General features: G+C 35.8%; 1 protein-coding gene across 50 annotated transcripts in view; it reads left to right on the top strand.

The window, feature by feature from the left end:
- Positions 1-14,933, top strand: part of RIMS1 (regulating synaptic membrane exocytosis 1) — a 323,528-nt gene that overhangs the window by 273,181 nt on the left and 35,414 nt on the right. For 44 of the 50 annotated variants that reach the window (XM_069851408.1, XM_069851407.1, XM_069851383.1 and 41 more), the window contains one exon: positions 6,680-6,912. The exons of the other annotated variants lie outside the window; for them this stretch is intronic. In XM_069851408.1, the coding sequence (XP_069707509.1) occupies positions 6,680-6,912 (233 nt within the window). The remainder of the gene's footprint in view (positions 1-6,679; positions 6,913-14,933) is intronic. 50 annotated transcript variants of the gene reach the window in all.

Raw genomic sequence — 14,933 nt, 5'->3', positions numbered from 1 at the left:
AATACTATATTCCTACATGGAGATTTCCTGATCTTCTGAAGTAGGATGATTACAAATTAAACTCCCAGAGGAGACTTACATGTAATGAAATCTTTCCCAAGCTCAGTGAGAGTTTATTCATGGAACAGAGTGGTGCTGGGACTGTCATTGTAGTGGCAGCATCTGTGTCACTGTGTAACACTTTCTGAGAAGACTGAAATAATATCAGGAACTGATGTACTTTGCAAGAGCTACCGAATTTGAACACTGATAGGACTGTAATATAGTGACTTTACAGGAGAAGCAAGTGTTTTTTCCAGTTCTAATAGATATTACATGGATTTCATATATGATTAATGTGCATGTTAGATTGATATGTAATTCGAGTTGGTACAGACTGTACAAAATAATTATTTCATTGAATAAGCTAAATTCTTTATGGTCTAAAAATATCTCTTAACTAACTGGAGAGAATTGTAATATAAGATGTATGCTTATCATTCAGTTTGTAGAGCACCATGGTTGAATTAATTTACAAAACACCATAAATTGTACAGTAATTAATCTTGCAGAAAATATTATATACCATATACAAGTATAGCTGTATATTTTAAGACTGACAGAGTAATTTGTGGGTAGATATTTTAGACTTTGGATTTACTAATATCATATAATTAGTAACAAGATTTAGTTTATTTTTAGAAATGTAACATTCCTCATTATAAAGGACTGTTTTTCTTCCCTTTGGTCTACAACTATAACATGTTTAGGAGGTTATTAGTATTCAAGAGCTGCCTTATTGCAATAGAGTTCCATAGGGGCCGTAGTACGTGATTCAGCATTCAGTTGAAGAGAAAGGAAGCGTACTGGCTTGTGCTGGTGACGGACAAGGATTCTGTCAAAAAGATTCAAGTTAATGCAACTGTGTGAATAGAACTTCTATTAAAATATCATCTATATGACAAGGAATACAGGGGATTATTTATTATGGCTTGCAGTGTTGGAAAAATGGATGGAGTAAATCTGAGTGATCATGAAAATAGACACTTATTTTTTTATAAGTCTTCTGTAAGTCTAAGAGGATGAAGGAAGTACTGTAATTTTAGCAATGGCTAATCACTTAGGATTTTTTCTCTAAAAGGATATACTTCCACATGTTATATAGGTGAGTTTATGGGCAAAGTTTGTTCTAGCTTCCTGTGTCTTAATATCTTTCTTTTCCAGGTGATATTGGCAGGTATTCTATGTTGTTTAAAAAATACCGACTGTATATCTATATCCTAATTTTTTTAAATCCAAAGATTGTCCAGTATAACTTTATGCATCTTGAATATCTGTATTAGATATCTATATGTAGAAACATTTACAATGTTTTAATACATATGATTGGCTTTGTTTCAGTTCTATATAGTTGTGTATACCATGGTTTAATATAAGCAAGTATAATCATAGTGTTCTTGTACTGTGTTCATTTCATAAAATTTACCTCAAGGTTAATTTTTGTGACAGCTTGTAACTCAAACTACTCTTTGAATCAGTTTTTATATCTTAGTTGTTCATCCTTCATTCCCACAGATACAAGTTCAAGTTTCAGACAGCATAAGACTGCAAAAAAAAAAAAGTGCTGCTTTTACAACTCAGATGGCTGATGTGTAAATACAATCTTGATTTGATTTTGCAGCACATATAACCACTTTACATAGTACGCATCTCAACTGCTTAAGTTTCAGCAGGAAGATATAGGTGTTTTTCCCTTGGTAAATGGACCAGTGTCTTCCCAGCTCGTGTGGGAGCCCAGGATTCAGTGGGTGACCCCGGTGCTGAAGGTCATCTCCAGGGAGCCCAGGTGGCTCTGCTCCTACTGAGGTCAAAGGGGTTTGCCTTTAGTGCTTTACTTCTATTAAAAACAAACAAACAGAGATCAAGCAACCTTTTTCCTATGCCAAATAAAGGCGAAGTAAAACAGAGGCACAGATAGATTCTCTGTCACTATTCTTAATATACCCATTGATGATGATGTTATGCCAATAATTAGCAATAGCATAAGATTTTTGCTGACTGAGTCTTTGAAAGAACTGCTAAAGATGGTAAAATAATTTTAAATAAAAATGTAGTGAATTATTTCATTTATAAATAAATGGAGTATACTGCATTTAAATGAATGTGTTCATAACCACAGCAAGTCCAGTAAAGGAAAATAAGATTTTGGATATGTTACTATCAGAAGGATTAAGTATAAAAGGATGTATGTAAATTCATGCAAGTCTTTTGCTTCTTTGTGCTTCTGAAATTAAACTCTAAGCATATTAACGAAAGTAACTGTGTGAGCTAGGAGCTGTTTCTCCAAGTGATAGTCATTGATGGTGTGGGGTACTCAATTATGTGGTAAAAGAAGACTGAGTTTTCAATGTCCATTCTTTTAATACTGTTCCAATTAATGTCAAATCATCAACCAGCCCAGGGATTAGATGAATATAAAGGAGTCTTAATCTGTTTGCTCAGTTAAGAAAAGTGGAAGGACTGGACATCTGTAGGATTTGTTCCTTTGTCTTATCCCATTAAGACTGTTTCTAGCAAACTAATAGCTATTTTATACCAGAAGTACATTAGAATATATTTCCTAGGAAACTAGGACTTGTTATTTGCAAGCTAAAAACAATTACGAGATTCATCTGAATTCCAAATATCATGATCTTTTTTTATTAAAGTGAATCTTCTAGGTCCTTCTACCTGTCAAAAAGAGTAAAAAACTGAAATTTATGAGTCATTGAAAAAGAAATTTATCTATTATTCTGAAAGTATTCATAGCCCTTCAATTAGGGGTTTAGTACGCCAAAAAGGGGGTTTCCTTAAAATTAGAATCCCATCAATTCTTATTTCTCAGTTGATAGACCTCATTGTCTCCTAAACTCTTACTAGAGAATGTAAGAATAGAGCATTTCAACTCTGTTGTAAAAAGAAGTGAACACTGGCATAGAGATGTCCTAAAATTAGTTTTTATTATATTCATAAAAACTTGAAATTCAGTACAGCAAAGTCAGTAGTATGATAAACAATTTCTTTAATTGAATCGCTGTTTTTATACTTCATTAAACTTTATTGCTGCAAATGATACATTTCTAGATTAGTGTCAGCAAAGTGCATGTCAGTGTAGCTCAAATATCAACAGATGCTCTCAAAAGATATACATTCAGTTTCTTCCCTCTTTTTTTTCTAAGGTATTGTTGCATAAACTCAGGAGTTCCAGAATCCACAACTGTATTCCTCAAAACGAGGAACGGCTGAGAGAGCTGGGGTTGTTTAGCCTGGAGAAGAGGAGGCTGAGGAGAGACCTCATTGCTCTCTACAACTACCTGAAAGGAGTAGAGCTGGGCTCTTCTCCCAAGTGACAGGGGACAGGACAAGAGGAAATGGCCTCAAACTCCGCAAGGGGAGGTTTAGGCTGAACATTAGGAAAAAGTTTTCATGGAAAGGGTGATTGGGCACTGGCAGAGGCTGCCCAGGGAGGTGGTTGAGTCACCTTCCCTGGAGGTGTTTGAGGGATGGGTGGATGAGGTGCTGAGGGGCATGGTTTAGTGTGTGATAGGAATGGTTGGACTTGATGATCCGGTGGGACTTTTCCAACCTTCCAGGTTGGAATCCAGAATCACCTTCCAGGCGATTCTATGATTCTATGAAAATGGGAACAAAGTGACTGCAGAAAGCTTTGAGCAGGGGATATCAGCAGTGTTGTAGAAACAATCACTGAAAACCAATTCCATGTGCTGGTAGAAAGGAATTATCTATATGTAAAGGAATTAAGCATGGCTAATTATAGTAGAAAGTAGGACCCGTGAAAGTAATGCCTGTATGATTCTGTACCACCCCACCAGCTATCGGACTGTACTTTTGGTCTGCCCTCTGCTTGACATGGCAAATTGTCTCCCACTCCAGAGAAGCAAACCAGTCAGTAATGTTGCCTTCTAGCACCTAATGAACACGAGTGTGGGGCCTTGTCTTCTCAGCAGAGGAGAAGAAACTGCATTTGGAAACTGTCTGATGTAGAAATGATGTTGGCAAGCCCTGGTAGACTGAATTAGGGATGGAAGTTTCTATTTGCTTACGAGGATTGTATGACAGCACTCTCAGCAAATGGTGCAGGTTGATTGTATGTTCAGACACTGTACATTTGATCTCTATTTTTAAGGTTTTCTTGATAAGTGTGCAAGTTAGTAACATCACTTCTTAAAAAGAGAAACATTTCCTAAGATTTTTCTGCCCATAGCCAGAACTAGAGCTATGGTCCAATATCCAGCCTCAAAACTAAGAAATACAAACTTCACTTGATCTTCTCAAATTGTAGAAAAATATTTTTATTAGAAGTTTCAGCATGAATTTTGTGAAGTTCATCACTACTTTTTAAAATTAATTTTCTATTTGAATAATAATGACTTCTTAGAGCGTGGGCAAACCATATTAATGCTTTTTCATGTTACAGTGTTTATGATAAGGTAAAGAAAGAAATCTGTGTTACATGAAACAAAAGTAGCAGCTGGGTTAGACACTACAAAGTTGAGGTTATTTCATTCTATGAGCAACCATGAAAATATGATTCTTTGGTGATCACTGCAGCTTTAAAAAGCAGCAGAATATATAGTTCATGAAGTAAACACCTGTACTGTATTAAGGATATAATTTATATTGTAGCCAAGAAATGAATATTTATCTCCCTCGAGAAAATCAGTCTCTATTTTGAAAACAGGAAATATTTTAGAGCATCTTTTCTCAATTCTGTATTAATTTTAAGTGAACAGAACTAGTTTGCCTTACACAAATATTGCATATTTATGGAAGATGGTCTATTTATGATATTTTTAGATTGCTAAAAAGTGCATTTAAAATTTTAGAATGATTAAATATATATATGTGTGTATGTGCATATATGTATACAGGTGAGAATGTGTGTGCTGGGGAACATCTGCAGTAAAATACAAAGGAATTTTACATAGAAACATGGAAATACATATGTCCTTCCATTTTTGCTGTGCAAACCCAAAAGCCAGTCACTAAAGGTGCAGTGGAATAGCAGGGAACAAGAGAGAACCTATTTTAAGCTCAGTGTGCCTCAGGTGGTCCCCTAAAATGTGCTCCTGAGCACTTTAGTGCATCACAGCACCTGGTTCTGTGTGAGGTTGGTAGCTGGTTTTCTTATTTGAACTTAACAGGAGCAGATTGTAAGTGCTAAACACATTTAAAAGCCTAGGCAGAGGTTGATAATGATCTTTCTATCAAGCATTTTCTATTCAAGGACTTTGCTTTTCCAGCTTCTTCTTCAGAAAATATTGTCTGGGTTTATCTGCTCTTACATATGGTTACACATCAGTAAGTCTTGGTAACTGACAGTAAAACATAATTTAGGCATTCACCATTTCATACTTTCCTGGTCTTTTGGACAGGACTGATTTAAGCTTTAGCACAGCCCAGATCCACAGCAGACACAGGATGCCAGTTTTTCTCCCACAGAGGCATTAATTTCTCCCTGGCAAGATTTCCTGTCTTTATTTCACTTGCCATGAAATAAAGATGCCTGCACCTCTAATCCCTCTCTTTCTTATTTTAGGGTGATGGTGGGAGGAGCAATCACCTTGACTGGGAAGGGAACCTGCTGGAAGGGACAGCAGGACTGTTCCTCAACCAATAAAATTCAAAATTTAACTTCAAAATAGAGAATTACTATAAAAAAAAAAATCACTAAACTTAGTATTGTCAGTAGGTTTACTAATCAGCAGTACAAGATCAAGGAATTTGTCACGTGCTAGGCTGATTTAAGAGTTATATTGGAACTGAGTTAGGCTGTTGTTTAAATTCCTGGGTCTCTGCAGAGTGATAGCTAACTTTGTGTTATCATTAGAGCTAGGGAATCGCTTGGTCATAGCAGTGTTAGAACTGTGTATAATTATGCCCTCTGTGTATTTGAGATTGTTCTCTAGAACGTGTTTCTGAATATTCTATCCAGCCTCTGTGTGCAGAAGCAGAAAAAGGACTTGTATAGAAACATTCAAATGCAATATGATAGCCAAAGAAAATCACAGAACTGACAGAACAATTCATCTTTCTGTCAATCAATGGAAGTTCTAGTGGGTTGTTCGAGGTTTTTGCCTCAAAATTATTTTGCTTTCATACTGTGATTTGCCTTCATACTGTGATTTGCGTTCATACTGTGATGGCAGAGTGAAGACCTAAAAAATGCTACATATTTTATTGTATCTTTCTGTGAAGCATGAAGATATAGAAGTTGATATCATCATATCTATTAGGTCTTAAGTCTTTGGTGAACAGTGCTGATACATACATATATTCTCTTGGCCCATGTTTATTTTATTTGGTCATAAAATTGCTGGTTTATTGCTTTCTATATTCCGGAGATATAGTCAAGGCTCCACATGACTTTTAAATGTTCTGTGTCTCTCTTTCTGTCACCCTGAAAAACTTAGGGAAGTGCTCATTATATTTATTTCCTTCAAAGAAGTGAGGAACAAATTCTAATACTGGAAGTACATACTTTGAGGAACATCAAATTAACCTTTTATTTGTGAACCAAATAAATGAAAATGTATCACAACTTAAATTAATTTACAAATTTAAAAAAAATTTAAAAAGGCTTTTTGAAATACTGTTACACAAACAAATTAACATGTTTGTTTTTACTTTGTAACTGTAGTACATTTACTCCTAAAATGCAAGGCAGACGGATGGGGACTTCAGGGAGAATCACTAAGAGCACAAGTGTGAGCGGAGAGATGTATAAGCTGGAGCACAATGATGGGAGTCAGTCGGACACGGCTGTCGGCATGGTTGGAATAGGTGGGAAGAAAAGGCGTTCCAGCCTTAGTGCCAAAGTGGTTGCCATAGTGTCTCGAAGGAGCAGAAGCACATCTCAACTTAGCCAAACAGGTGAGTGAGACATACACTCTTGGGAAGCAGGACTCTCACCAAATGTGGTTTATCATTATTTCATCTGTGACATCTATGTTACGTGTATGTGGATATAGATCACTCAGGACAGAAGATTTTCCAGCCGTGAATAAATTTCTGAAGTATTAGTTTTCTTTGATCATTAGGCATCTGCAAGAAACAATTCCTTTGAGAATATGTGCCATAACAACTTTCTGTCTTGATCAATGAAAAATGTTTTTATATCTTAGAAGCCTTGTTTATTGGTAGGCAAGACAATGCAGAGACATATGTGGATATCGTGTGTGGATAATGGTTTGGCTTAAAGCAGTTTTATACTTATAGGAAATTTCTTCAAGCAGAAGAGCCAAGTGTGAGTGGGGGAACTGAACTCTGAGCAAATGAATGGCAGTTATGTAACTCACATAAAAGGCTGTACCTGTAATGGCAAAAAAATATGTTTATAAAAACCTTTGATTTCTTAGTCCAGAATAAATCCAATGTTTTTCCTTTAAAAAAAACACTGGCAATTGGGGTCAGTGATTTCAGATAAATTAGATGACAACATGATGCTTCATTAGGAACGTAAGACTTCCAACTCTTTATTGCGACTTCAGAAATCTTAAAAGCTTCATATCTGCATAGCCTGAAGGAACAAAAGCTCATGCAGAAAGATACAAAAGATAAAAAAAACCAAACAACTTTCAAAGTTCCTGTCCTGATCCTATTGAATCTCAGTGAAGACTTTTGCTCATGTCTTCAGTGGAAGCAAGACTTGACCCTAAGGGTTCTTTCTTACTAAAGGAGGGAGGAGGAAAAGCTTCAGCCTAGTTTAGAATGCACGCATATTGCAGTACTCTTCTCACATAGTCAGAGTAATGTAAACTAAGGTAAGTAACAATATTGTTTATTTATATGATCTAATAGCTCACCCTTTTCCCCATGCTTTTACTGCCTGATGAGCCATAGGAGTGATTCTTTCAAAATGTAAAGCTTGATTACTTTAGCAAAAAAAAAACCAAAAAGGAATACTTTTCTACACTTCTCATTTATTAAACTTAAGCCAGAAAGTGTATAATCATGCAGTTGGACCAAATGATAAATGTAATAGGTGTACTTGAAGCTCAGAAATGTGATTAATATTGTGTTGCTCAAAAATGCACTCTGCCTGGGTATTAGACTAGAATATATACAGTTGCATACATAACATAGTAAGATTTTTTTTAGATGCATTAGAATCAACAACATGCTTTGCAAGTTATAAAAAGTGGTATTGTATTACAGAAATTACTTTAGGTTGATCTCTTACTTTACTTACTATGAAGAACAAAATATTTTAAGTATTTTACAGTGTTTGTGGCTTGATCTGGCATTCCTTTCAGGCTCCTAAATATCACTGGAATAGGAATTGCTGTGACAGAGCAAATCTTTGTTTCATCTTACTCAGTAGTCCAGCTCTGACCAGGAACCAGGGCTGTATTCCTAAGATGAAACCATGGGAGTCTACCAAACATATGATGAAGATTGATATTGACTTTGTTTTATTGTGGCTCAGGAAAATAACACTATCTGTGGCTTAAGCAAAGCAAATAAAATGTAACATGTTTTATCAGTCACTATTTTCTTAGTTAAATTATGTCAGAAATCAGTAAGTTGAATTAACGCATCTTTTAGAACATTATGCACATTGGACTTGATAGATTTTCCGAAGAAAATCCATTTTTGGAGGCTAAATACTCATGTATACTCAGGCAACCCACTTTCCTTCCTTCTGTAAAGTACAAGAGGGGAGGAGAAATCTAATAATATTTAATTCATGTTAATGTGTTTTGTCTAAGTGGCCTAACTGTGTATCCACTACTGAGAATGTTTTAAACAAAAAATCTGTTTTGACAATATAATACAAACTAGGTCCTTAAAGTGGATTATGTGAAAATTAGTTCTAATATCCAAATTTCTAAGTTTTAAAACTAGTGTAGAGGTGTGTGGACCCCCAAAAAGTGGGGATAATTATTAAATTCTGCTACAGATCTTCAGTAACTGAAGGTCTGCTATTGATACAGAGCATGTAATTTAAAGGAAGTATAAAAACCACAGAAATGTGTGTGTAGCCTCCGTAGTTGGTCAGAATGGGTCGGTTTAATATTTTTTCCTATGACTTGCATGATTGTAAGTCAGGTACACGTGACGTGTTTAGTTATTTGTTTCTGAAAACTCAAAATACAAGATCAGAAATAAAAGGCCGATATTTCTTGAAAGTTGGAGGTTCCATAGTTTTGTGGAACTTGTAGATCTGAATTTCTAGTTCAAAATCAGTAAAATTAACTTCCATCTTGCTTTATTTCATCTGAAGAAATGGTCAATAGGTGCAGAATTCCACTTTTTTGTAGGTAGTTCTTTCTTTTAGTGTACTGCACAGATTTAATCTTATATAAAAATAGAAGTGGTGTGTATGAAACTGCTGCTAGGTATTTCTAAGAGAAATTTTCTTTTCAATTGAAAAAGGAGTGTGTGTATGTGACCCCCTACAGATATTATATTATAGTTTCCTGACCAACAAGTGACTGAAGGCAGTATTGATCATGCTGCATTTATACTTGAGGTTGTTGGTTTGTTTTGAAATAGGTAGAAACTGCTGCCATAGGAGGAAATAGTTTTATTACAGAATTTATACCATAAATAGGGACATAATTATGCATTTCAAAGAGGATGGAGGTAACGGTAGAAGAACGAGTTCCGGAGAAAAGGAAAAGCTCTATTTTAGATAAACAGAAATATCGCCATCCCTGGGGACCTCTCAGTTCTCCTGGTACAGGCAGAGGCATGTCTTAAGAAGGCATAAAGATTCCTCCCTTTTGCTTTCTAACCGCTGGTCAGCAGAAAGGGGTTCATAAAGTTCATCTGCTAGTGGGAGCACACTTTCTTTTTATGTGCTAACAGTTCTTTGCAACCATTCTGACACATCTTCACCATCTTGCTATCAGAGATTTAGTGGTGTCACATTTCATGTTCAGCCTGATGCAATTTCCTGCTGGGGCAGCAAGACAGATTTTTCTCTTCAAAGCAAATGGAGAATGGCTGGCTGTATTTTTGTTTGGTTTGTTGCAGGACTTGAAGGATTTTCATTCTTTAGCCACTTGTAATGGAGGCTAACTTTTCTGTCAAAAGCACTGAAAGTAAGAGTTTTAAAGGAATTACAAAATAATGTGGGAGTGTGTACTTAATTAAGTTATCCAAAACATGATAAACAGTATGGACAGAACGACTGAAAATGTCAATTTTGAGATAAATATGAACAAAACCACCAGAGATGCAACTGGTGGGGATTTAGAGAGATGGGCTCTGTTTTCTCTGAATATGAGTTCTTTGAGACTAAATTTATTTTCCAAGGTACTCAACACCATTAACATCAGTATTCTGAGTAGTTTTTCTCTGACAGTGCTTGAGAAGTGTTAGTGATCTCAGATAAGACAAAGATAACACTTTGCCTGGGATATTGTATATTGGCTTCTAACAAATGAGAGCAGGAGAGATGCAGAGAAGCAGAGCCAAGGGAGCTTGTCCAGTCTGACATTACACTGATGGCAGGTTGTTCTCCTTACCATGTTTATGATATATACCATAAAGAGATATTTCTACATAAAAACCAAAGTTATTTGCTGTCCATCGCCTGTTTGTGGAGTTTAACATCAACAGCTTGAAGTGAAGCCGTTGGCATTAACATTTTAGAGAGAGGTTACATACCATGTGGCTGAAATTAAGTATTGCCACAAAGTGAAAACAGAATAAAAAAAAACAACTCTGATCACTTACCTGCTTCTTTGAACAGGATGCTTGGAAGGAACCTTTAAGTGCCTGATTGCAATGGCTTCACTCGGGAAGTAACTGGCAACCTGAGCAAAACCACATAACAATCTTATAGTATATTTCCCTTTGCAAAAATTGCACTTTCCCTCATGTGGAATTCCCTGCTACAGTATATTTTTCATAAATTCCTGAAAAGTTCCCATTAAAAGAAGTGGCTTTCTTTATGTTCTTTTGAGTTAAATTCGAAAATCCTGGTTTCGGAAAAGATACCATCATCTAAGTGAGAAAATTGTTGTTGAGTAGTGAAGTCCTGATACTCTTGTACTCCACAGTATATCTGTGCTCCATTTGTGTGCTCACTTTACCTTTAAGAACTTCTGCTCGTCTGCCCCATATTTCACCTTCTAAAACTGATCTTAAGAAAGTTTTCTCTCATGGTTTTGTTGATTGACTGGCATTTAGGTAGACATATAGAAAAAATTACCTCATCCATTACACAAAATACCCTCCAGTGATGGAGAATATGATCGTTCACTGGATGAATTCAGTGAGTGTTAGCAAGCACCACTGTGCTATGGTGAAAACAACACTGCCTGGGAATCATGTAAATTAAATAGAGTAGAGCAATCCTCTGGCCTCAGAGACAGATCGTTTGAAAGTAAACACTACTAGAAAAAAAATCTCAGTTTTTCACTTTTCCCATCTTTGTTTGGTAATGCCAGCTGGGATCATTATATGTCCATCCTTGTAGTAATTTTATAATACAACAAGAAGTTTCATACAGGTCTAGGTAGTGCAAACAGATAAAGCAGATAATAAATTAGAAACAAAGTATGCTGGAAGGTGGAGGCTTTTGGGATAATGAGGGTTGTTTGTTGAAACAAACTTTGTCTTGAGAAAGCCATTGCTTTTTCCCTTAGCCTGGGGAAATAATTTTGTTACTACAATTTTGTTGTTTTGTGACAACCTTTTCTTGTGGTCAGTCTTTTCTTTTTTCCACATATTGTTTTGATTGATTGAGTCCCATTTATAAATGACAAGGAAGCATTCCTAAGCATTTTTCTTTTACCTCATAACCTCTGAGGTTATGTTTGTATTACTGTAATGAAAGAAATTGTGCTTATTTTAAAAATTACGTTTATTTGTTAAGAAAGTTGATTGCTCAACAAAAGGTCAAAAATCTTTTATCTAGTCTTTAATAAATCTGTTACTATCAGACTGGATGTAAAGCATGGTGATTATTAAGGAATACTGGATATCGGGAAGAAGCTGTTTAGGGGGAAGCATCAACTGGTTTTATTACAACAAGAGCCAGAGAGTGCTTACCGGTTGAGTTTCTAAGACAAAAAACACTGTTTCTGAGACAAAAGTGATATTTGCTCAATGAGAGGTAGTGTGTATGCTGCTAGAATATGCTGATAATAATTATTTGGAAAGTATGTCAATTCCAGGTGATACAGAGGAAGGATTCATGTACTTGATCACCAGAAAAATAGAATTCTGATAAAATGTGAGTATACAGACTGCAAGATCATTCCTTTCTGAATGACAAATGAAGATTTCCAAATGCAATCTGGGAGCTCTGTCATCTAGGAAAAGCAGGAAGAGGGAGGAAGATATGTAATAAACATCACAGGATGAACGTATGCTTTGTGTAAGATCTGGCTGGGGAAAAGGCAAATGCTGTCCTGGTTGCATCAGGCAAGGTGTTTCCTTGACCTGCTAAGAAAACTTTCACATCATTGAATGAGTTGCAGCTGACAGCTTACCTGGAATAATGGCAACTTGCCATTCAAGAAACTGAATGTTTGTGGGAATCAAGACCTTGAGGGATGATTCATTGCCTGATTTGTTCATGCTATAAAAATGAAGGCTGAACAGGGATATGGTTGTTCTGCTAGAATGCAATGACAGTAAGCATCAAATATGCAGAAGAGTTTTTGAAGCTCAAGGGCAGCACCATTGGAAACTGTGGTATAAGAACAAATGAGTATAAATTAGTTAAGAATAAATTTTATATTTATCTTGAAATTACAATAAAATTTTTAACAGTCGAAACGCAGAGAGAGGTATCTTAAACCTCTCAATGCATTTAGCATGCTAGGGATGTAACAGCCCTTTTTTTGTTTCTTATAATATCCCATTGCTGTTTCCATAGATTTTCTTTTCTGATATTGTTCTTTTGTATTGGCTTCTCCTGTTCAGCCAGATAAAATGCTACAGGATCACAAATTTTCTAATGGTAGATTCAGAGAATTGTTTTGGAAGTCAGAATTACTCTAAGTTTTACAGCTATACAGTTACCCACAGGTTTAGTTTAGTCTTCTGTAAATCACTTGTTGTTCACCGTGTTGTAGAGGAATATTTCCAAGTATTTGCTTGCATTGGGCTTTTATCTTGTCAAGAACACTTAGCATTTAGAGATGAACTTCCTTACCTACAGACGCTTACGTTTTGTTTTCTTAACCCTGCACACTTTGCAGATATTTTCCTTAATATTAGACTGTGTGTACTTGATTAACTTTCTGCAGCCTAGCTAAAATGTAGTGGTCTTTCCTGCAACTCGCTCATTAGCCTTGTTTTGCTGTTCAGTCTTCTCTCCGTGAGAGTCTTTCCTATTGGGGTTGTTATTTTTCTCAGAGCAGGCTGTTCGGACTTGCTTTGCATAGCTGTGGTGATCTATGAGGACAGTGCCTCTGTTGCACAAAAAGAAGAATGGAAGGAGGTTGACATTCAGATGGATTTCTTTCTTTTGCCAATCTAAAAAAAAAAAGCCTGTAATGCATCAGCAGGGATTGTAATGGTGCTTTAAGGATGGTGACAGAATCTGGGCTCTAAACATCACACCCTGGCAGTGAAGACCTCCCCCCTGAACCCAGCAAAAGCTTCATACCTGCCCAGCATGTACCCAAGTGTTTCTGCAGCAGGAGGGGGGAAATGAACAAATGGATGAAGAGTAATATAAAAAACAAAAGAACCCACCTGATTATTTTTGTAAGAGGAACTCTTTGTTCTAGTAATGATAATTAATTCTTTGAAACTACTGGGTGAATGTAAGCATATTCTCTTCTATTTACTCTTGCTGTCTAGCTGAGGAATTCACTACCCTTAACAGAAACATAATTCGGTTCCAGTTACTCATCTTCCAAAAGATTTCCTAATAAGGGTTAGTATTTTCAAAGTTCTGCTGCTCTGTTGAGTTAGTGTTGCATGTGGCTCTCTTCCTTTTCCCTGAAATATAAATTTTAACTTTGTCTCCTGTTATGTAGTTCGTTTATTTGTATTCAAAAGTATTAATTCACTTTTCTGTCTGTTTGCGGTTCTTCCCTAGATTTTTTAACATAGATATTACTGCAGTAATAACAGTACTTTTGGCTAAAATCAGTGTCTAAGTAGCATGGGGTTTAGGAGAATTAATTCATTTCCAAAAGTGTAATCTGTATTTTAGCTAAGCTATGACATACATGTCTTGTAAAACTGTAATTTCAAAATATGTCAAATGCATTTAATAAGTGCCGCTTCATTGTTATATTCCTATTATATTTTTTATGTAATGTTTTATAGAAAGACCTACTTACTGCATATAAGTGAGCTTTGTTTAAAGAGGATTTTTACTTTGTCGTCTGATTCACACTGCACTTACAGGTTTTTACTTTGTGCAAGTATAAACACTAAGTTGAAATAATATCAAAATTGTGACAGAAAAAGGAAGTAGAGCAATGCCAAAATACTATTAAGAGGAAAATGTCTACTATCTTCACATTAGACATTTCTAGATAAATGCCTGTCTGTAAGAGAACATCAGCCTTAAACTTGGGTTTTTACTCTTCATATACTTCTTGCCCGATCAGGTCCACAGTTTTTGACTTTCTATAAGTTGTGGGATTTTTTAGAAAGGCTTAAGATACTTATAGGCACCTAGAGAAAAAAATGATCTCATTCTGTGGCACAGGAATGAATTCCTGTCTCACAGAAGAATAGGGCCCCTTTCTTTAGAGTCAGATGATCTAGCTTAATTATGATAGACCTGGAATTATTTTTCTTTCCTTTCCAAAGCAGTTCTTTTCTTAGCTAGCATAAACTTTGATTTTCATTTGAATGAGGTAGTCTGTTCAGCACCAAACAACTCATTCAGTTTTTAAGCATTGTTTTGGGAGCTCAGTCTATCTAGTCTAAAACTGGGAAATCCAGAAATAGGCTGGATCTGTGATTTT

The sequence above is a fragment of the Phaenicophaeus curvirostris genome, chromosome 2 (assembly GCF_032191515.1).
Source record: "Phaenicophaeus curvirostris isolate KB17595 chromosome 2, BPBGC_Pcur_1.0, whole genome shotgun sequence".
NCBI lineage: Eukaryota > Metazoa > Chordata > Aves > Cuculiformes > Cuculidae > Phaenicophaeus > Phaenicophaeus curvirostris.
Note: the sequence above shows the minus strand (reverse complement) of the source record. Positions and strands in the feature narration are given on the sequence as shown.